This window comes from Salmo trutta, chromosome 26, assembly GCF_901001165.1.
Source record: "Salmo trutta chromosome 26, fSalTru1.1, whole genome shotgun sequence".
NCBI lineage: Eukaryota > Metazoa > Chordata > Actinopteri > Salmoniformes > Salmonidae > Salmo > Salmo trutta.
Window position 1 is genome coordinate 41,527,996 of NC_042982.1, and position 24,856 is coordinate 41,552,851.

At 49.4% G+C, this 24,856-nt stretch overlaps 1 protein-coding gene across 3 annotated transcripts in view; it reads left to right on the forward strand.

Annotated features, from left to right (window-relative positions):
* Positions 1–21,675, forward strand: part of LOC115163797 (collagen alpha-1(XXVI) chain) — a 42,229-nt gene extending 20,554 nt beyond the window's left edge. For 2 of the 3 annotated variants that reach the window (XM_029715975.1, XM_029715973.1), the window contains exons 4-14: positions 3,871–3,932; positions 4,207–4,333; positions 10,991–11,116; positions 11,305–11,433; positions 18,148–18,237; positions 18,420–18,472; positions 19,200–19,262; positions 19,729–19,764; positions 20,042–20,086; positions 20,417–20,507; positions 21,029–21,675. In XM_029715975.1, the coding sequence (XP_029571835.1) occupies positions 3,871–3,932; positions 4,207–4,333; positions 10,991–11,116; positions 11,305–11,433; positions 18,148–18,237; positions 18,420–18,472; positions 19,200–19,262; positions 19,729–19,764; positions 20,042–20,086; positions 20,417–20,507; positions 21,029–21,222 (1,016 nt within the window). In that variant the 3' untranslated portion in view covers positions 21,223–21,675. The remainder of the gene's footprint in view (positions 1–3,870; positions 3,933–4,206; positions 4,334–10,990; positions 11,117–11,304; positions 11,434–18,147; positions 18,238–18,419; positions 18,473–19,199; positions 19,263–19,728; positions 19,765–20,041; positions 20,087–20,416; positions 20,508–21,028) is intronic. The other variant, XM_029715974.1, reaches the window with a different exon arrangement.
* The last annotated feature ends 3,181 nt before the right edge of the window (positions 21,676–24,856 follow it).

The window sequence follows — 24,856 nt, forward strand, 5'->3', positions numbered from 1 at the left end:
TTAAATGTTGTTAATGTAGGGCTCATTAAATGTCGTTAATCTAGGGCTCATTAAATGTTATTAATACATGGCTCATCAGGTTCAGGTATAATTAGGTTTGAATTTTCATGCGCTAATCAAATCCAGACATATTTATATAGTTTATAATGCTTTATAATGCTTTATAATGCTTCCGGTTTTGGTGGGAAAAGTGATTTTTCTCAGAATGGAACATTTGTAAAATACTGGTAAAATATTCAGCCCCTGTGTGTGTGTGTGTGTGTGTGTGTGTGTGTGTGTGTGTGTGTGTGTGTGTGTGTGTGTGTGTGTGTGTGTGTGTGTGTGTAGTGCATAGTGCATTCCATTACAGACTCTCTCTGTTGTCTGACTCAACCAGTTAGGTATTTGAGGACCTATGATGATCTGTTACAGTCTGACCCTTCAACTATCTGTCTTTAAACTCATTTACATCAAATTGAATAATAGACATGTTTAGTAATTCAGTAATTATATACAGACGTAGGATCTTAATTTGCCGTTTTTTAAAGTTGGGCAGGGACTCCTGTCTGACTTCAGGGGGAAGCTTGTTCCACCATTGTGGTGTCAGAACAGAGAAGGGCTTTGACTGAGCTGAGTGGGAGCTGCCCTCCTGTAGGGGTAGGAGGGCCAAGGGACCAGAGGTGGCAGAACAGAGTGCATAGGTTGGGGTGTAGGGTTTGACCTCAGGTTGGGGTGTAGGGTTTGACCTCAGGTTGGGGTGTAGGGTTTGACCTCAGGTTGGGGTGTAGGGTTTGACCTCAGGTTGGGGTGTAGGGTTTGACCTCAGGTTGGGGTGTAGGGTTTGACCTCAGGTTGGGGTGTAGGGTTTGACCTCAGGTTGGGGTGTAGGGTTTGACCTCAGGTTGAGGTGTAGGGTTTGACCTCAGGTTGGGGTGTAGGGTTTGACCTCAGGTTGAGGTGTAGGGTTTGACCTCAGGTTGAGGTGTAGGGTTTGACCTCAGGTTGGGGTGTAGGGTTTGACCTCAGGTTGGGGTGTAGGGTTTGACCTCAGGTTGAGGTGTAGGGTTTGACCTCAGGTTGGGGTGTAGGGTTTGACCTCAGGTTGGGGTGTAGGGTTTGACCTCAGGTTGGGGTGTTGAGTTTGACCTCAGGTTGAGGTGTAGGGTTTGACCTCAGGTTGGGGTGTAGGGTTTGACCTCAGGTTGGGGTGTAGGGTTTGACCTCAGGTTGGGGTGTAGGGTTTGACCTCAGGTTGGGGTGTAGGGTTTGACCTCAGGTTGGGGTGTAGGGTTTGACCTCAGGTTGGGGTGTAGGGTTTGACCTCAGGTTGAGGTGTTGAGTTTGACCTCAGGTTGGGGTGTAGGGTGTCATTATGAGACTCCATATCTTTATGTTGTCATGGTATCATTATGAGACTCCATATCTTTATGTTGTCATGGTATCATTATGAGACTCCATATCTTTATGTTGTCATAGTATCATTATGAGACTCCATATCTTCATGTTGTCATGGTGTCATTATGAGACTCCATATCTTTATGTTGTCATGGTATCATTATGAGACTCCATATCTTTATGTTGTCATGGTGTCATTATGAGACTCCATATCTTTATGTTGTCATAGTATCATTATGAGACTCCATATCTTTATGTTGTCATAGTATCATTATGAGACTCCATATCTTTATGTTGTCATGGTGTCATTATGAGACTCCATATCTTTATGTTGTCATAGTGTCATTATGAGACTCCATATCTTCATGTTGTCATGGTATCATTATGAGACTCCATATCTTTAAGTTGTCATGGTATCATGGTATACGTCTCCTGTAGATTGTAGTTCCATTGTAAGTACCGTGTTAGCTTTCGTACAACGTAACCTTACATTCCCTCCCAAACAGAACCCTGCCACCTCCGCACATTGGGGTTGGTGTAGATTACTCCAGGCTCATGTTTATGACATATTGACTCGTCTCTGTGGCGCATGTTTATGATACAGTAATGACTCTAGATCCCAAACCTCTCATTGGGAACAGAGAGGGATAGAGGGTAATTTCAGTTCAGTGCTGAAACCAAACCCCACATCGCTCTGTACATACATCACCCCCTACTGTACTGATTCTCAGTGATATTACTCTTATCACAAGGAGATCATTTGGTTAATTTTGGTCTCACTGAAGTGGCTTGATAAACAGTACTGAGTGTGTGGGCAGATAACAGTACTGAGTATGTAGGCAGATAACAGTACTGAGTGTGTGGGCTGATGAATTACAGAGGAATGTGTTTGGTTGAGCCCTTGGTCTTTGCTTCTGTTTGTGGATGCATGCATGTACGCTTATACTAATGGTAAATAAATACTTTGGAGGGAAACAACACACACCAACTAACTCTACCCCACCCAAACCCTGTCTGTCCTATTTTAATACAGAAACCTCAATGGCTGCCAGTGTACCGTGGTTAAACCATGATACAAGGAAGCCAGAACCATTTAGCTCATTTTGTTGTTGCAATGACTAGTTATTTATAACTGCTAGTTGTCCATGGCTATGGCATTCTACATCATTAGGTTTGTGTGGCCAGTGTGGCCAGATGTGTCTGTGGAATGGGGAACATTCCGGAACACTTGTGTTATTGACTTTTCTAGAACATAACTTTCTATTTGAAACGTTCTATTTACTGGACCAATGTTCTTCTGCTCATATCATTTCGTTTACCCAGAGGTGACCAGATTCTTATACAAGTGCTGCCTTGTGGCAACCAGTAGATTAGTTGATATGATCTTGACTTGGGTTTTCTTTGTTAAACCATTGGATGCCAATTAAACCTATTGGATTAATTCATACCCCTTCATGTTGCTGGAGAAAGTCTGTCATACCCCTTCATGTTGCTGGAGAATGCCTGTCATACCCCTTCATGTTGCTGGAGAAAGTCTGTCATACCCCTTCATGTTGCTGGAGAAAGTCTGTCATACCCCTTCATGTTGCTGGAGAAAGTCTGTCATACCCCTTCATGTTGCTGGAGACAGTCTGTCATACCCCTTCATGTTGCTGGAGAAAGTCTGTCATACCCCTTCATGTTGCTGGAGAAAGTCTGTCATACCCCTTCATGTTGCTGGAGACAGTCTGTCATACCCCTTCATGTTGCTGGAGAAAGTCTGTCATACCCCTTCATGTTGCTGGAAAAATGTCTGTCATACCCCTTCATGTTGCTGGAGAAAGTCTGTCATACCACTTCATGTTGCTGGAGAAAGGCTGGCCATACAGAGGGGCACTGCAAATGGGTAGGGAGAAAACAATCTGAGCTGTGTGCGTGTGCGTGTGTGTGTGTGTGTGTGTGCGTACGTGTGAGTGTGTGTGTGTGTGTGTGTGTGTGTGTGTGTGTGTGTGTGTGTGTGTGTGTGTGTGTGTGTGTGTGTGTGTGTGTGTTGGAGAGACAGAGAGAAAGATGACAAGAGGTCACTGTTTAGTATGTCTGAGTGTCTGACATGATTTAATGAAGGAAATGTTTAAGAATAGCTAATAAATTATTGGATATTGTTTTACGGCTATTGTTCTTTTGTATGTCTTTGGGCTTCCCAGGAGAGGGCGTGTGTATGTGTGTGTGTCTCTCCTCTCTCTCTCGTCTCTCCTCTCTCGTCTCTCCTCTCTCTCTCGTCTCTCTCTCTCTCTCTCTCTCTCTCGTCTCTCCTCTCTCTCTCGTCTCTCCTCTCTCTCTCGTCTCTCTTCTCTCTCTCTCTCTCGTCTCTCCTCTCTCTCTCGTCTCTCCTCTCGTCTCTCCTCTCTCTCTCTCGTCTCTCCTCTCTCTCTCTCGTCTCTCCTCTCGTCTCTCCTCTCTCTCTCTCATCTCTCGTCTCTCTCTTGTCTCTCATCTCTCCTCTCCCTCTCATTGCAGAGTGTATGAACTGCACTGGCTTCACTGACATAAACAACAGACTGAACTTCATCGAGTCCAAGGTGAGAATGAAGGACAGGAGGAATGGAGTCACAGGAAGATGGGTGTTACCTGTCACATCAGAATATCTAATAATATAATAACATATTAATAATGCCATTTAGCAGAACTTTTATCCAAAGCGACGTACAGTCGTGTGTGCTTACAGTTTACATACGGATGGTCCTGGGAATCGAACCCACAATCCTGGCAAGAGCCATGTTCAACTAACTGAGCTACGGAGAACCACATAAAATTAATTATATTTAATCTGACCCTGGGTCTTTGTTATTCCAGATTAAGCTGCTAGAGGGAGCAGGTTCACCATCACCGTCCTTCAACAACTCAACAGAGGGCTCCAACGACAACGTGATGTACACCCCCACCCTCACCCCTATAGGCCTTCCATCTAACCTGCACCCAGGTAACACCCCCAACCCCACCCCTATAGGCTCTCCATCTAACCTGCACCCAGGTAACACCCCCAACCACACCTCTATAGGCTCTCCATCTAACCTGCACCCAGGTAACACCCCCAACCCCCACCCCTATAGGCCCTCCATCTAACCTTCACCCAGGTAACACCCCCAACCCCACCCCTATAGGCTCTCCATCTAACCTGCACCCAGGTAACACCCCCAACCCCACCTCTATAGGCTCTCCATCTCACCTGCACCCAGGTAACACCCCCAACCCCCACCCCTATAGGCTCTCCATCTAACCTGCACCCAGGTAACACCCCCAACCCCACCTCTATAGGCCCTCCATCTAACCTGCACCCAGGTAACACCCCCCACCCCACCCCTATAGGCTCTCCATCTAACCTGCACCCAGGTAACACCCCCAACCACACCTCTATAGGCTCTCCATCTAACCTGCACCCAGGTAACACCCCCAACCCCCACCCCTATAGGCCCTCCATCTAACCTTCACCCAGGTAACACCCCCAACCCCCACCCCTATAGGCTCTCCATCTAACCTGCACCCAGGTAACACCCCCCACCCCACCCCTATAGGCTCTCCATCTAACCTGCACCCAGGTAACACCCCCACCCCCACCTCTATAGGCCCTCCATCTAACCTGCACCCAGGTAACACCCCCCACCCCACCCCTATAGGCTCTCCATCTAACCTGCACCCAGGTAACACCGCCAACCCCACCCCTATAGGCCTTCCATCTAACCTGCACCCAGGTAACACCCCCAACCCCACCCCTATAGGCTCTCCATCTAACCTGCACCCAGGTAACACCGCCAACCCCACCCCTATAGGCCTTCCATCTAACCTGCACCCAGGTAACACCCCCAACCCCACCCCTATAGGCTCTCCATCTAACCTGCACCCAGGTAACACCCCCAACCCCACCCCTATAGGCTCTCCATCTAACCTGCACCCAGGTAACACCCCCAACCCCACCTCTATAGGCTCTCCATCTAACCTGCACCCAGGTAACACCCCCCACCCCACCCCTATAGGCTCTCCATCTAACCTGCACCCAGGTAACACCCCCAACCCCACCCCTATAGGCTCTCCATCTAACCTGCACCCAGGTAACACCCCCCACCCCCACCCCTATAGGCTCTCCATCTAACCTGCACCCAGGTAACACCCCCAACCCCACCCCTATAGGCTCTCCATCTAACCTGCACCCAGGTAACACCCCCAACCCCCACCCCTATAGGCTCTCCATCTAACCTGCACCCAGGTAACACCCCCAACCCCACCCCTATAGGCTCTCCATCTAACCTGCACCCAGGTAACACCCCCACCCCACCCCTATAGGCTCTCCATCTAACCTGCACCCAGGTAACACCCCCAACCCCCACCCCTATAGGCTCTCCATCTAACCTGCACCCAGGTAACACCCCCAACCCCACCCCTATAGGCTCTCCATCTAACCTGCACCCAGGTAACACCCCCAACCCCCACCCCTATAGGCTCTCCATCTAACCTGCACCCAGGTAACACCCCCAACCCCACCTCTATAGGCTCTCCATCTAACCTGCACCCAGGTAACACCCCCCACCCCCACCCCTATAGGCTCTCCATCTAACCTGCACCCAGGTAACACCCCCAACCCCACCCCTATAGGCTCTCCATCTAACCTGCACCCAGGTAACACCCCCAACCCCACCTCTATAGGCTCTCCATCTCACCTGCACCCAGGTAACACCCCCAACCCCACCCCTATAGGCTCTCCATCTAACCTGCATCCAGGTAACACCCCCAACCCCACCTCTATAGGCTCTCCATCTAACCTGCACCCAGGTAACACCCCCCACCCCACCCCTATAGGCTCTCCATCTAACCTGCACCCAGGTAACACCCCCCCACCCCACCCCTATAGGCTCTCCATCTAACCTGCACCCAGGTAACACCCCCAACCACACCTCTATAGGCTCTCCATCTAACCTGCACCCAGGTAACACCCCCAACCCCCACCCCTATAGGCCCTCCATCTAACCTTCACCCAGGTAACACCCCCAACCCCACCCCTATAGGCTCTCCATCTAACCTGCACCCAGGTAACACCCCCAACCCCACCTCTATAGGCTCTCCATCTCACCTGCACCCAGGTAACACCCCCAACCCCCACCCCTATAGGCTCTCCATCTAACCTGCACCCAGGTAACACCCCCAACCCCACCTCTATAGGCCCTCCATCTAACCTGCACCCAGGTAACACCCCCCACCCCACCCCTATAGGCTCTCCATCTAACCTGCACCCAGGTAACACCCCCAACCACACCTCTATAGGCTCTCCATCTAACCTGCACCCAGGTAACACCCCCAACCCCCACCCCTATAGGCCCTCCATCTAACCTTCACCCAGGTAACACCCCCAACCCCCACCCCTATAGGCTCTCCATCTAACCTGCACCCAGGTAACACCCCCCACCCCACCCCTATAGGCTCTCCATCTAACCTGCACCCAGGTAACACCCCCACCCCCACCTCTATAGGCCCTCCATCTAACCTGCACCCAGGTAACACCCCCCACCCCACCCCTATAGGCTCTCCATCTAACCTGCACCCAGGTAACACCGCCAACCCCACCCCTATAGGCCTTCCATCTAACCTGCACCCAGGTAACACCCCCAACCCCACCCCTATAGGCTCTCCATCTAACCTGCACCCAGGTAACACCGCCAACCCCACCCCTATAGGCCTTCCATCTAACCTGCACCCAGGTAACACCCCCAACCCCACCCCTATAGGCTCTCCATCTAACCTGCACCCAGGTAACACCCCCAACCCCACCCCTATAGGCTCTCCATCTAACCTGCACCCAGGTAACACCCCCAACCCCACCTCTATAGGCTCTCCATCTAACCTGCACCCAGGTAACACCCCCCACCCCACCCCTATAGGCTCTCCATCTAACCTGCACCCAGGTAACACCCCCAACCCCACCCCTATAGGCTCTCCATCTAACCTGCACCCAGGTAACACCCCCCACCCCCACCCCTATAGGCTCTCCATCTAACCTGCACCCAGGTAACACCCCCAACCCCACCCCTATAGGCTCTCCATCTAACCTGCACCCAGGTAACACCCCCAACCCCCACCCCTATAGGCTCTCCATCTAACCTGCACCCAGGTAACACCCCCAACCCCACCCCTATAGGCTCTCCATCTAACCTGCACCCAGGTAACACCCCCACCCCACCCCTATAGGCTCTCCATCTAACCTGCACCCAGGTAACACCCCCAACCCCCACCCCTATAGGCTCTCCATCTAACCTGCACCCAGGTAACACCCCCAACCCCACCCCTATAGGCTCTCCATCTAACCTGCACCCAGGTAACACCCCCAACCCCCACCCCTATAGGCTCTCCATCTAACCTGCACCCAGGTAACACCCCCAACCCCACCTCTATAGGCTCTCCATCTAACCTGCACCCAGGTAACACCCCCCACCCCCACCCCTATAGGCTCTCCATCTAACCTGCACCCAGGTAACACCCCCAACCCCACCCCTATAGGCTCTCCATCTAACCTGCACCCAGGTAACACCCCCAACCCCACCTCTATAGGCTCTCCATCTCACCTGCACCCAGGTAACACCCCCAACCCCACCCCTATAGGCTCTCCATCTAACCTGCATCCAGGTAACACCCCCAACCCCACCTCTATAGGCTCTCCATCTAACCTGCACCCAGGTAACACCCCCCACCCCACCCCTATAGGCTCTCCATCTAACCTGCACCCAGGTAACACCCCCCACCCCACCCCTATAGGCTCTCCATCTAACCTGCACCCAGGTAACACAACCAACCCCCACCCCTATAGGCTCTCCATCTAACCTGCACCCAGGTAACACCCCCAACCCCACCCCTATAGGCTCTCCATCTAACCTGCACCCAGGTAACACCCCCAACCCCACCCCTATAGGCTCTCCATCTAACCTGCACCCAGGTAACACCCCCAACCCCACCCCTATAGGCTCTCCATCTAACCTGCACCCAGGTAACACCCCCAACCCCACCTCTATAGGCCCTCCATCTAACCTGCACCCAGGTAACACCCCCAACCCCACCCCTATAGGCTCTCCATCTAACCTGCACCCAGGTAACACCCCCAACCCCACCCCTATAGGCTCTCCATCTAACCTGCACCCAGGTAACACCCCCAACCCCACCCCTATAGGCTCTCCATCTAACCTGCACCCAGGTAACACCCCCAACCCCACCCCTATAGGCTCTCCATCTAACCTGCACCCAAGTAACACCCCCAACCCCACCCCTATAGGCTCTCCATCTAACCTGCACCCAGGTAACACCCCCCACCCCACCCCTATAGGCTCTCCATCTAACCTGCACCCAGGTAACACCCCCCACCCCACCCCTATAGGCTCTCCATCTAACCTGCACCCAGGTAACACCCCCCACCCCACCCCTATAGGCTCTCCATCTAACCTGCACCCAGGTAACACCCCCAACCCCACCCCTATAGGCTCTCCATCTAACCTGCACCCAGGTAACACCCCCAACCCCACCTCTATAGGCTCTCCATCTAACCTGCACCCAGGTAACACCCCCAACCCCACCCCTATAGGCTCTCCATCTAACCTGCACCCAGGTAACACCCCCCACCCCACCTCTATAGGCTCTCCATCTAACCTGCACCCAGGTAACACCCCCAACCCCACCCCTATAGGCTCTCCATCTAACCTGCACCCAGGTAACACCCCCAACCCCACCCCTATAGGCTCTCCATCTAACCTGCACCCAGGTAACACCCCCCACCCCACCCCTATAGGCTCTCCATCTAACCTGCACCCAGGTAACACCCCCAACCCCACCCCTATAGGCTCTCCATCTAACCTGCACCCAGGTAACACCCCCCACCCCACCCCTATAGGCTCTCCATCTAACCTGCACCCAGGTAACACCCCCAACCCCACCCCTATAGGCTCTCCATCTCACCTGCACCCAGGTAACACCCCCAACCCCACCCCTATAGGCTCTCCATCTAACCTGCACCCAGGTAACACCCCCAACCCCACCCCTATAGGCTCTCCATCTAACCTGCACCCAGGTAACACCCCCAACCCCACCCCTATAGGCTCTCCATCTAACCTGCACCCAGGTAACACAACCAACCCCACCCCTATAGGCTCTCCATCTAACCTGCACCCAGGTAACACCGCCAACCCCACCCCTATAGGCTCACCATCTAACCTGCACCCAGGTAACACCCCCAACCCCACCCCTATAGGCTCACCATCTCACCTGCACCCAGGTAACACCCCCCACCCCACCCCTATAGGCCCTCCATCTAACCTTCACCCAGGTAACACCCCCCACCCCCACCTCTATAGGCTCTCCATCTAACCTGCACCCAGGTAACACCCCCAACCCCACCCCTATAGGCTCACCATCTAACCTGCACCCAGGTAACACCCCCGACCCCACCCCTATAGGCTCTCCATCTAACCTGCACCCAGGTAACACCCCCAACCCCACCCCTATAGGCTCTCCATCTAACCTGCACCCAGGTAACACCCCCAACCCCACCCCTATAGGCTCACCATCTCACCTGCACCCAGGTAACACCCCCGACCCCACCCCTATAGGCTCTCCATCTAACCTGCACCCAGGTAACACCCCCAACCCCACCCCTATAGGCTCACCATCTCACCTGCACCCAGGTAACACCCCCGACCCCACCCCTATAGGCTCTCCATCTAACCTGCACCCAGGTAACACCCCCGACCCCACCCCTATAGGCTCTCCATCTAACCTGCACCCAGGTAACACCCCCAACCCCACCTCTATAGGCCCTCCATCTAACCTGCACCCAGGTAACACCCCCAACCCCACCCCTATAGGCTCTCCATCTAACCTGCACCCAGGTAACACCGCCAACCACACCTCTATAGGCCTTCCATCTAACCTGCACCCAGGTAACACCCCCAACCCCACCTCTATAGGCTCTCCATCTAACCTGCACCCAGGTAACACCCCCAACCCCACCCCTATAGGCTCACCATCTCACCTGCACCCAGGTAACACCCCCGACCCCACCCCTATAGGCTCTCCATCTAACCTGCACCCAGGTAACACCCCCGACCCCACCCCTATAGGCTCTCCATCTAACCTGCACCCAGGTAACACCCCCAACCCCACCTCTATAGGCCCTCCATCTAACCTGCACCCAGGTAACACCCCCAACCCCACCCCTATAGGCTCTCCATCTAACCTGCACCCAGGTAACACCGCCAACCACACCTCTATAGGCCTTCCATCTAACCTGCACCCAGGTAACACCCCCAACCCCACCCCTATAGGCTCACCATCTCACCTGCACCCAGGTAACACCCCCCACCCCACCCCTATAGGCCCTCCATCTAACCTGCACCCAGGTAACACCCCCAACCCCACCCCTATAGGCTCTCCATCTAACCTGCACCCAGGTAACACCCCCACCCCCACCCCTATACAGTGTCTCACACACACACACACACACACACACACACACACACACACACACACACACACACACACAGCCATATATCACCTCTGGGGAGGTTTCCTCTCAACATGTTAAACAAATGGTTCTGGTTCTGGTCAATAGGAGGAAGAGGACCACCAGGGCCAATCGGATCACCAGGAATTCCCGGCCCAGCTGGCGAGGCAGGGGTTCCAGGACAGACCGGCCCAGCTGGCCAGGCAGGGGTTCCAGGACAGACCGGCCCCACAGGTGATCCATCCTGATATTCCACATGTAACTCTGATGGGAATGTATGAGATTCATTCTGTTTTTTTTCAATATGTTGTGGATTGTCTTACGTCAGACGATTCCGCCTGCAAGGATCGCGTAGGAGTGACGCCACCTGACGACAATACATGCCTATTGTTGTGAGATGATATGCCCCCTCTGATTCCCAGGGCCAATGGGAGAGAGAGGGAGACCAGGAGAGATCGGTCTTCCAGGCCTCCCCGGACCTCCAGGCCCTCCAGGGCCACCCTCCTCCTCTACCCGGCCGAGAGGTGACATGTTTGGGTTCGACGAGCAGGGTGAGTGGACCCCCCAACCACCCTCATTACCATCTCAGCCTCAGTAGTATTGTTTCTAAGAGCTCTTCCTGTCAGCCATGATTGGAACACTGGCCAAGGACCAACGAATGCAGAACAAGGTGAAGACAGGGGCACAAGTGGAAATGCAAGCTCTGTTACTGAATATGTTAATTTCCATGAAGGAGAAACAATTCATTATAACCACTGAAAGGGCCCTCAGACTATCTGTCCTCCTCAACATAGCATTGTTTGCTTCAGCCTGTAGTAAAGGCTTTACACTAGTAGTTCATGTAATTTAAAAGGGCATCAGGTTGCTATTTACCAGGATCAAAATGTTAGAATTACTACAACAGGAAATACTGGGTTGAATGAAGTTGATTGTTTCCTTGTGTTCACATTCACACTGCAGCTGCTAACAGCTACCATGGGTCTTTATCTCCACTGGCCACTGCAGCTGCTAACAGCTACCATGGGTCTTTATCTCCACTGGCCACTGCAGCTGCTAACAGCTACCATGGGTCTTTATCTCCACTGGCCACTGCAGCTGCTAACAGCTACCATGGGTCTTTATCTCCACTGGCCACTGCAGCTGCTAACAGCTACCATGGGTCTTTATCTCCACTGGCCACTGCAGCTGCTAACAGCTACCATGGGTCTTTATCTCCACTGGCCACTGCAGCTGCTAACAGCTACCATGGGTCTTTATCTCCACTGGCCACTGCAGCTGCTAACAGCTACCATGGGTCTTTATCTCCACTGGCCACTGCAGCTGCTAACAGCTACCATGGGTCTTTATCTCCACTGGCCACTGCAGCTGCTAACAGCTACCATGGGTCTTTATCTCCACTGGCCACTGCAGCTGCTAACAGCTACCATGGGTCTTTATCTCCACTGGCCACTGCAATTTAACTTCATTTCACAAAAAAAATACATATTCTAGAATTCAAACTGAAATATTCTGTGATTAATTAATAACAGGACCAGTATCCAAATACATACAGTAGCTGTTTTCTATGGATGAGATAGTGTTGGTGACTAGAATGGTCCGGACAAGACAAACACAGGTTTAACACCAGAGGGCAGTACAGGCTGACAGGCTGAGGCTCAGGGGTTACCAGTGTTTGGCCAAGCTGCAAAATCAAAAGGTTAAGATTAGGGTTAGGTATAAGGTTAGCAGTGTGTTTAAGGTTAGGGTAAAGTTTAAGTTTATGTTAAGGTTAGGATTAAGGTTAGCAGTGTGTTTAAGGTTAGGGTAAAGTTTAAGTTTATGTTAAGGTTAGGATTAAGATTAGGTTTAAGTTTTTTGGGGGGGTTATATTTCAAATCAAATATCAGAGAAAATGTAGATCAAATCAAATGTTATTAGTCACATGCGCCGAACAGTTGTAGACCTTACAGTGAAATGCTTACTTACGAGCCCCTAACCAACAATGCAGTTTAAAAAAATATACGGATGAGAATAAGAAATAAAAGTAACAAGTAATTAAAGAGCAGCAGTGAAATAACAATACTGAGGCTATATACAGGGTATTACGGTACAGAGTCAATGTGGAGGCTATATACAGGGTATTACGGTACAGAGTCAATGTGGAGGCTATATACAGGGAGGTACCGGTACAGAGTCAATGTGGAGGCTATATACAGGGAGGTACCGGTACAGAGTCAATGTGGAGGCTATATACAGGGTATTACGGTACAGAGTCAATGTGGAGGCTATATACAGGGAGGTACCGGTACAGAGTCAATGTGGAGGCTATATACAGGGTATTACGGTACAGAGTCAATGTGGAGGCTATATACAGGGAGGTACCGGTACAGAGTCAATGTGGAGGCTATATACAGGGTATTACGGTACAGAGTCAATGTGGAGGCTATATACAGGGAGGTACCGGTACAGAGTCAATGTGGAGGCTATATACAGGGTATTACGGTACAGAGTCAATGTGGAGGCTATATACAGGGAGGTACCGGTACAGAGTCAATGTGGAGGCTATATACAGGGTATTACGGTACAGAGTCAATGTGGAGGCTATATACAGGGAGGTACCGGTACAGAGTCTATGTGGAGGCTATATACAGGGGGTACCAGTACAGAGTCAATGTGGAGGCTATATACAGGGGGGTACCGGTACAGAGTCAATGTGGAGACTATATACAGGGGGGTACCGGTACAGAGTCAATGTGGAGGCTATATACAGGGGGGTACCGGTACAGAGTCAATGTGCGGGGGCACCGGTTAGCTGAGCTAATATGTACATGTAAGTAGAGTTATTAAAGTGACTATGCATAGATGATGACAACAGAGAGTAGCAGTGGTGTAAAAGGGGGGGGGGAGGGGGGGGGCAATACAAATAGTCTGGGTAGACATTTGATTAGATGTTCAGGAGTCTTATGGCTTGGGGGTAGAAGCTGTTTAGAAGCCTCTTGGACCTAGACTTGGCGTTCCGGTACCGCTTGCCTTGCGGTAGCAGCGAGACCAGTCTATGACTAGGGTGGCTGGAGCCTTTGACAATTTTTAGGGCCTTCCTCTGACACCGCCTGGTATAGAGGCACTGGATGGCAGGAAGCTTGGCGCCAGTGATGTACTGGGCTGTTCACACTACCCTCTGTAGTGCCTTGCAGTTGGGGGCCGAGCAGTTGCCATTCCAGGCAGTGATGCAACCAACCGTGATGCTCTCGATGGTGCAGCTGTAGAACCTTTTGACGATCTGAGGACCCATGCAAAACCTTTTCAGTCTCTTGAGGAGGAATAGATTTTGTCGTGCCCTCTTCACAGCTGTCTTTGTGTCCTTGGACCATGTTAGTTTGTTGGTGATGTGGACACCAAGGAACTTGAAGCTCTCAACCTACTCCACTGCAGCGCCGTCGATGAGAATGGGGGCGTGCTCGGTCCTCTTTTTTCTGTAGTCCACAATCATCTCCTTTGTCTAGGCGAGGCTTCTGACTTTGCAACTTGGCTAGATAGTGACAGCCCTGAGCTGCTTATTAGTAGTCTGGCTCTAAATCTGGGTCTGTGGGTCTAGATCTGGGTCTGTGGGTCTAGATCTGGGTCTGTGGGTCTAGATCTGGGTCTGGCTCTAGATCTGGGTCTGTGGGTCTAGATCTGGGTCTGTGGCTCTAGATCTGGGTCTGTGGCTCTAGATCTGGGTCTGTGGCTCTTGATCTGGGTCTGTGGGTCTAGATGTGGGTCTAGATCTGGGTCTGTGGAGAGCAGAGGAGAGGAGAGGCTTGTGGCTGTGTTGGCTGCTGGAGCCAGCTGGCTGTAAATCACAGCTCATTTGTAAGCTGTCAGCACAGCAGTCTGCAATTGAAAATGCAGGGCCGGCCATGAGCCAAATCCCAGGCCCATGTAGAGAAGGGATGGAGGGAGACTGCATGAGCAGCTGTAATTAGTTCCAGTGGGACGGATGCTTCCACTCAGTGGCGGGGATTCATGTACGCCAAGGGAAACCAGGCTTCCCCCCCCCAAAAAATTACATTTATAATTTATCTTTCGCCTCTCTGTGTCTGTAGCTAAAATTGTCCCTTTCCTAAATTAGCCATGAATGGAGATAAGGATTTGGACTTGGGGTTTTACTTAATTCTCCGTACTGGACAATGATTATAACGGCGATTTTGATCCAACCATTAATTCCTACATTGTTGTGCCCCTGGCCTGAGAGGAAGGAAGTTCAATATATACGGTAGCTAGATGTAGAAGGCTAATGTTAACTAGCTAACGTTGCCCATGAATGGAAGTTAGGCTAGCGAGTAATCATTTTAGCCAGGTAACCTAGGACAACAAAATATAGAAGTGTGTACTGTATGACAGAGTGAGAGACTATTTCATCAATATGAAAGAGAGGAAGGCATTGGTATTTCTCTACAAGTAGAGTGAGTCAATATGTTCTTCCACTTGTACCAACGTGCGTGCATGCGCACACACACACACACACACACACACACACACACACACACACACGCGCACACACAGAAATCAGAACCATGGACATCCACATCATATGTAGCTTATGTTGATTGGACTAAATCATTTTTTTGGTATATTTTAGTTGTCACTGTATTAGACTAAGCGGGGGGGGGGTTAGCCACGCATCGCTACTGCTTCCACCAGACCCTCTACGCTTCCACCAGACTGTCTATGCTTCCACCAGACCCTCTATGCTTCCACCAGACCCTCTATGCTTCCACTAGACCCTCTATGCTTCCACCAGACCCTCTACGCTTCCACCAGACCCTCTATGCTTCCACCAGACCCGCTATGCTTCCACTAGACCCTCTATGCTTCCACCAGACCCTCTATGCTTCCACCAGACCCTCTATGCTTCCACCAGACCCTCTATGCTTCCACTAGACCCTCTATGCTTCCACTAGACCCTATATGCTTCCACTAGACCCTCTACGCTTCCACCAGACCCTCTATGCTTCCACCAGACCCTCTATGCTTCCACCAGACCATCTATGCTTCCAATAGACCCTCTATGCTTCCACTAGACCCTCTATGCTTCCACCAGACCCTCTATGCTTCCACTAGACCCTCTATGCTTCCACTAGACCCTCTATGCTTCCACCAGACCCTCTACGCTTCAACTAGACCCTCTACGCTTCCACCAGACCCTCTACGCTTCCACCAGACCCTCTATGCTTCCACCAGACCCTCTATGCTTCCACTAGACCCTCTATGCTTCCACTAGACCCTCTATGCTTCCACCAGACCCTCTACGCTTCCACCAGACCCTCTATGCTTCCACCAGACCCTCTATGCTTCCACTAGACCCTCTATGCTTCCACCAGACCCTCTATGCTTCCACCAGACCCTCTATGCTTCCACCAGACCCTCTATGCTTCCACTAGACCCTCTATGCTTCCACTAGACCCTATATGCTTCCACTAGACCCTCTACGCTTCCACCAGACCCTCTATGCTTCCACTAGACCCTCTATGCTTCCACCAGACCCTCTATGCTTCCACCAGACCCTCTATGCTTCCACCAGACCCTCTATGCTTCCACTAGACCCTCTATGCTTCCACTAGACCCTATATGCTTCCACTAGACCCTCTACGCTTCCACCAGACCCTCTATGCTTCCACCAGACCCTCTATGCTTCCACCAGACCATCTATGCTTCCAATAGACCCTCTATGCTTCCACTAGACCCTCTATGCTTCCACCAGACCCTCTATGCTTCCACTAGACCCTCTATGCTTCCACTAGACCCTCTATGCTTCCACCAGACCCTCTACGCTTCCACTAGACCCTCTACGCTTCCACCAGACCCTCTACGCTTCCACCAGACCCTCTATGCTTCCACCAGACCCTCTATGCTTCCACCAGACACTCTATGCTTCCACTAGACCCTCTATGCTTCCACTAGACCCTCTATGCTTCCACCAGACCTTCTACGCTTCCACCAGACCCTCTATGCTTCCACCAGACCCTCTACGCTTCCACCAGACCCTCTATGCTTCCACCAGACCCTCTATGCTTCCACCAGACCCTCTATGCTTCCACCAGACCCTCTATGCTTCCACCAGACCCTCTATGCTTCCACTAGACCCTCTATGCTTCCACCAGTGCACTTGAATTGGTTTTAGTTCAGTGTGCTGGCTGGGTTTGGAGAACGTTACGGTAAAAGCTCAGGGGTTAAGAGGAAGGAGAAGAGACTAGGGGTTTAGACTAACACAGAAACAATCACACAGGGACCAACACATACTAGACAGATGCATGTATTCACACAGGGACCAACACATACTAGACAGATGCATGTATTCACACAGGGACCAACACATACTAGACAGATGCATGTATTCACACAGGGACCAACACATACTAGACGGATGCATGTATTCACACAGGGACCAACACATACTAGACAGATGCATGTATTCACACAGAGACCAACACATACTAGACAGATGCATGTATTCACACAGGAACCAACACATTCTAGACAGATGCATGTATTCACACAGGGACTAACACATACTAGACAGATGCATGTATTCACACAGGGACTAACACATACTAGACAGATGCATGTATTCACACAGGGACCAACACATCCAAGACAGATGCATGTATTCACACAGGGACCAACACATACTAGACAGATGCATGTATTCACACAGGGACCAACACATACTAGGCAGATGCATGTATTCACACAGGGACCAACACATACTAGACAGATGCATGTATTCACACAGGGACCAACACATCCAAGACAGATGCATGTATTCACACAGGGACCAACACATACTAGACAGATGCATGCATTCACACAGGGACCAACACATACTAGACAGATGCATGTATTCATATAAATGCACATCCCATTTGGTAAAAGTAATTTTACCCTAGCAGTTTACCCTAACAACAGACACCACTACAGAATGTTGACAGCCGGCATGTCTAGGCTCTGATCCAGCACACTGAGCTCAGAGACGGACTAACCCTGTCCTGAACCCACATCTCTGGCACACAGTGATCCGTAAAAGCCCAGCTGTAGTCATCGCATAAGGAGTTCCTTACAGTATTCAGACTGTATGATGACACACACACACACACACACACACACACACACACATGTTTGATGACAAACCAAGGGGGAAGTGTTGGGTCAGAGGTCCGACAAGCCTTAATGAAACACCATTGAGTATTTTACAGCACTGGTACAACTACAGTAACCACTGTATTTTTTGTTGTTTGTGTTTTAAGCAGAGGAGACCCCTCTTACTCCAACTCTTCCTGAGTTGGTAGCTGGCCCTCTCGGTCCATCTGGTCCCTCTGGTCCCTCTGGACCTCCAGGTACCACTTCAGTTCTGTGTGTGTGTGTGTGTGTGTGTGTGTGTGTGTGTGTGTGTGTGTGTGTGTGTGTGTGTGTGTGTGTGTGTGTGTGTGTGTGTGTGTGTGTTTCTCCAAGAATCAGGACTGAACTACAATTAGTGTGAACATGAATATTTTCTGGAACTGTTTCTGTGACATCACAGGTCCCCGTGGACCAATCGGACCAGCAGGAGTCCCAGGTCTCCCAGGGCGAGACGTGAGTACCAAATAGTCTAGTATAATGTCAGAGCAACATTACATAGTAGAGATGTTACTATGGTCACGGTCAACATTACATAGTAGAGATGTTACTATGGTCACGGTCAACATTACATAGTAGAGATGTTACTATGGTCACGGTCAACATTACATAGTAGAGATGTTACTATGGTCACGGTCAACATTACATAGTAGAGATGTTACTATGGTCACGGTCAACATTACATAGTAGAGATGTTACTATGGTCACGGTCAACATTACATAGTAGAGATGTTACTATGGTCACGGTCAACATTACATAGTAGAGATGTTACTATGGTCACGGTCAACATTACATAGTAGAGATGTTACTATGGTCACGGTCAACATTACATAGTAGAGATGTTACTATGGTCACGGTCAACATTACATAGTAGAGATGTTACTATGGTCACGGTCAACATTACATAGTAGAGATGTTACTATGGTTATGGTCAACATTACATAGTAGAGATGTTACTATGGTCACGGTCAACATTACATAGTAGAGATGTTACTATGGTCACGGTCAACATTACATAGTAGAGATGTTACTATGGTCACGGTCAACATTACATAGTAGAGATGTTACTATGGTCACGGTCAACATTACATAGTAGAGATGTTACTATGGTCAGGGTCAGGGCAGTGTGAGCCTGGCTATGTCAGGGAAGTGTCAGAAATGTTGCCCTTTTTGTGTTTTCAGGCAGCGGGAGGCCTCCAAGGCAAGGCTGGGAATCCCGGTCCTAAAGGAGACGCAGGGGAGAGGGTGAGGAAAAATGTTACCCCTAATGTTCTCATACGAAAACACTGGACTGCTTTGTAATTCAGTCGCTATGACAGGTTCAGAGGGTTTATTTCAACAGTATCTTTGTTCCAATGTGCACAAGACATCTGTTTGATCAGGAGGTAGACAGGCACTCTTCAAAGACGTGCTGTTCAAACACTAAGGTATCCTCCCAAATGGAACCCTGTCCCTTACAGAGTGCACTATTTTTAATCAGGGCCTGGTCAACATTAGTGGACTATATAGGGAATAGTCTGCAATTTAGGAGTCATGCCGTACAGTCTGTGCTGCTGTGCTGACCCATAATTAATCAGCCTATGGCCCTGGTCAGACCCCATTGATCACAACAGTAAAGTCTCTCTCTCTCTCTCTCTCTCTCTGTCTCTCTCTCTCTCTCTCTCTCTGTGTGTCTCGCACTCTCTCTCTCTCTCTCTATCTATCTCACCAGGGCCCTTCAGGATTACCAGGGGAGCACGGCCAGCCTGTGAGTACGGCAAGGCTGTTCACTCATTGCACGCAACACGTGTGTGAACACAGGCACACTCGCACACACACACACACACACACACACACACACACACACACACACACACACACACACACACACACACATAAACACACACACACATAAACACACACATGTATTTGACCTCCTAGTCTTGCACATAGTATTTCACACCACACTCAGACGTTCTGTGTATTCTAGGTAGTCTGTGTGTGTTGCCTCTGTGTTGATAATGTATGTGTCATTGTGTTTACAGGGGCAGTCTGGGCAGAAGGGGGAGCCAGGAGAGGGTTTACCTGAGGTATGCACAGTATTGGACATCAGTAGGGGGGAGCTGAGGGAGTGTCTGTATCTGTCTGTCTTTCCGAGGGGAGCTGAAGGAGTGTCTGTCTCTGTCTGTATATGTCTGTCTCTCAGAGGGGAGCTGAGGGAGTATGTCTGTCTCTGTCTGTCTCTGTCTGTCTCTCAGGGTGGAGCTGAAGGAGTGTCTGTCTCTGTCTGTCTCTGTCTGTCTCTCAGGGGGGCGCTGAAGGAGTGTCTGTCTCTGTCTGTCTCTGTCTGTATATGTCTGTCTCTCAGAGGGGAGCTGAGGGAGTATGTCTGTCTCTGTCTGTCTCTGTCTGTCTCTCAGGGGGGCGCTGAAGGAGTGCAGCAGCTGAGGGAAGCTCTCAAGATCCTGGCAGAGAGAGTTCTGATTCTGGAACACATGATTGGCCTCCACGGTAAAGGGGGAGGGGTTTCTCATTCTGGAACACATGATTGGCATCCACGGTAAAGGGGGAGGGGTTTCTGATTCTGGAACACATGATTGGCTTCCACGGAAAAGGGGGAGGGGTTTCTGATTCTGGAACACATGATTGGCATCCACGGTAAAGGGGGAGGGGTTTCTGATTCTGGAACACATGATTGGCTTCCATGGAAAAGGGGGAGGGGTTTCTGATTCTGGAACAAATGATTGGCATCCACGGTAAAGGGGGAAGGGTTTCTGATTCTGGAACACATGATTGGCTTCCACGGAAAAGGGGGAGGGGTTTCTGATTCTGGAACACATGATTGGCATCCACGGTAAAGGGGGAGGGGTTTCTGATTCTGGAACACATGATTGGCATCCACGGTAAAGGGGGAGGGGTTTCTGATTCTGCAAGACATGATTTCCATAATAGTATTACTTGGGTCCAGAGTATAGAGTGAGACTCCAATGTTTGTTCTCATGGTTTCTACCATTGTCCTTTTCTGTATGCAGAGAGTCCAGTGGAATCAGGCTCTGGACTGGAGAGCCTACCAGACTCCTTTTCCTTCCCCGCCGTCAAGACCAGACTGGCCGAGTCCACCATCAAGACCAGGCGACTCCAGCCTCTCCAACTCTCCTCCCGTCCATCCTCAAGGAAACAATCTGGTGGCCAGACAGAGACAATGTATTTTTTAAGACACCAATGAGTGTTTAGTGTGTGTGCGTGTGCGTGTGTGTGATAGTAATGGCTATGGAAAGATGTAGTATCAAAAACCCTGCAGAAAGTATTCATTTACATAATGCATGACTGGATATATTTTCAGAAATATACTCATATGTATTCTCTCTTCTGTGTAGTATTTGTACACAATTTAATTAACATGCTGTTCTGAGAGCTGAAACCAGACCATGTTCTGTTCTGTTCTGAGAGCTGAAACCAGACCATGTTCTGTTCTGTTCTGAGAGCTGAAACCAGACCATGTTCTGTTCTGTTCTGAGAGCTGAAACCAGACCATGTTCTGTTCTGTGCTGTTCTGAGAGCTGAAACCAGACCATGTTCTGTTCTGTTCTGAGAGCTGAAACCAGACCATGTTCTGTTCTGTTCTGTTCTGAGAGCTGAAACCAGACCATGTTCTGTTCTGTTCTGTTCTGAAAGCTGAAACCAGACCATGTTCTGTTCTGTTCTGTTCTGCTCTGAGAGCTGAAACCAGACCATGTTCTGTTCTGTTCTGCTCTGAGAGCTGAAACCAGACCATGTTCTGTTCTGTTCTGAGAGCTGAAACCAGACCATGTTCTGTTCTGTTCCGAGAGCTGAAACCAGACCATGTTCTGTTCTGAGAGCTGAAACCAGACCATGTTCTGTTCTGTTCTGAGAGCTGAAACCAGACCATGTTCTGCTCTGTTCTGAGAGCTGAAACCAGACCATGTTCTGCTCTGTTTTGTTCTGAGAGCTGAAACCAGACCATGTTCTGTTCTGTTCTGTTCTGTTCTGAGAGCTGAAACCAGACCATGTTCTGTTCTGTTCTGAGAACTGAAACCAGACCATGTTCTGTTCTGTTCTGAGAGCTGAAACCAGACCATGTTCTGTTATGTTCTGAGAGCTGAAACCAGACCATGTTCTGTTCTGTTCTGAGAGCTGAAACCAGACCATGTTCTGCTCTGTTTTGTTCTGAGAGCTGAAACCAGACCATGTTCTGTTCTGTTCTGTTCTGTTCTGTTCTGAGAGCTGAAACCAGACCATGTTCTGTTCTGAGAACTGAAACCAGACCATGTTCTGTTCTGTTCTGTTCTGAGAGCTGAAACCAGACCATGTTCTGTTCTGTTCTGAGAGCTGAAACCAGACCATGTTCTGTTATGTTCTGAGAGCTGAAACCAGACCATGTTCTGTTCTGTTCTGAGAGCTGAAACCAGACCATGTTCTGTTCTGTTCTGAGAGCTGAAACCAGACCATGTTCTGTTCTGTTCTGTTCTGCTCTGAGAGCTGAAACCAGACCATGTTCTGTTCTGTTCTGAGAGCTGAAACCAGACCATGTTCTGTTATGTTCTGAGAGCTGAAACCAGACCATGTTCTGTTCTGTTCTTTTGGACAACTTTCCTGCTTATGTTATTAAAAATAAGTGGAATGAAATGAATAACATCTGGTGCACAAAACGAAAATAAGTAAAAAATAATAATAATAATTTTGGCTTGGCTGAAACCATCTGGCTCAAACTCTGAGGTTCTGTTAGATGTCCTGCTGCTGTGGCTATGTTCTGATCTGTTCTGGCTGGGTTCTGATCTGCTCTGATCTGTCGTTCTGTCTCTCTTGTCATGTCATGTTTCTGATATTGGCTAGAAATAAGTGTGTCTCTGTTATTGGCCATTCATCCTATATGGTCTCATTTAAGAGTGTATTTTCAAGTTCTTATATACGTTTTCAGTGTAATACCTAATATGTATAATGTATGGAATACATTTGTCCATGGAGTTTGGAGAACCCTCCAGGTGCAACCTGTAAGTGTGATTTAGTAGATTGAAACGGGAGCGTGTCATTTTATTGTTATGTGTCCTCTTGCTGTTAGTGTGTTTATTCATGTTTCATTCTCTTTTGAATTTGATTGTGAGGGCTCTGTGAGGGCTCTGTGAGGGCTATGGTTGTGGTTGTACTGTCTGTAAGCCATTGCACTCAGTGGATGTGTACTGTATCTATCGCTCAATTAAACCCGTTCACACAGTTCACACATATGGAGCAAGTTACTGTCTGGCATACAGTTCTGTTTGACACACACACACACCACACACACACACACACACACACCACACACACACACACACACACACACACACACACACACACACACACACACACACACACACACACACCACACACACACACCACACACACACACCACACACACACACACACACCACACACACACACACCACACACACACACCACACAAACACACAAACACACACACCACACACATACAGTCGTGGCCAAAGGTTTTGAGAATGACACAAATATTAATTTCCACAAAGTTCTTTCTTTATTCATGGCTGTGTTCTTAGGCAAAATTGTGAGTGAGCCCACTCCCTTGGCTGAGAAGCAACCCCACACATGAATGGTCTCAGGATGCTTTACTGTTGGCATGACACAGGACTGATGGTAGCGCTCACCTTGTCTTCTCAGGACAAGCTTTTTTCATCAGAGAAACTCTTCATAACATTCTGGACTATATGAAAATTGCCATCATACAAACTGAGGCAGCAGACTTTGTGAAAATGAATATTTGTGTCATTCTCAAAACTTTTGGCCACGACTGTACACACACACATACACACACACATACACCACACACATACACATCCACACACACACATACACACACACATACACCACACACACACACATACACACACACACACACACACACACACACACACACACACACACACACACACACACACACACACACACACACACACACTGTGGTCCACCTAGTGTTGGTTTGGCTATGTGATAATTTCACAGCATTCAACATCTTATTAATTCAGTCAGTGAACATGAGCAAATGCTACAGCAATGCATTTACAATGCATAACATTACTTTCCATATTGTGTTGTAATAATCAATGTCTTATCATCATAAAATCAATTTCAACAGCTTGGCAATTCACACACAACACTATTAGTAACTTTGCTGTACATTGCAGAACCCCTTACATTTTGGACATTGGTTCTAAACCCCCTAGTCACTACCTGTTGTTATAAACCCCTAGTCACTGTTGTTATAACTCCCTAGTCACTACCTGTTGTTATAAACCCCCTAGTCACTACCTGTTGTTATAACTCCCTAGTCACTACCTGTTGTTATAAACCCCTAGTCACTGTTGTTATAACTCCCTAGTCACTACCTGTTGTTATAAACCCCCTAGTCACTACCTGTTGTTATAAACCCCTAGTCACTGTTGTTATAACTCCCTAGTCACTACCTGTTGTTATAAACCCCCTAGTCACTACCTGTTGTTATAAACCCCTAGTCACTGTTGTTATAACTCCCTAGTCACTACCTGTTGTTATAAACCCCCTAGTCACTACCTGTTGTTATAAACCCCTAGTCACTGTTGTTATAACTCCCTAGTCACTACCTGTTGTTATAAACCCCCTAGTCACTACCTGTTGTTATAAACCCCTAGTCACTGTTGTTATAACTCCCTAGTCACTACCTGTTGTTATAAACCCCCTAGTCACTACCTGTTGTTATAAACCCCTAGTCACTGTTGTTATAACTCCCTAGTCACTACCTGTTGTTATAAACCCCTAGTCACTGTTGTTATAACTCCCTAGTCACTACCTGT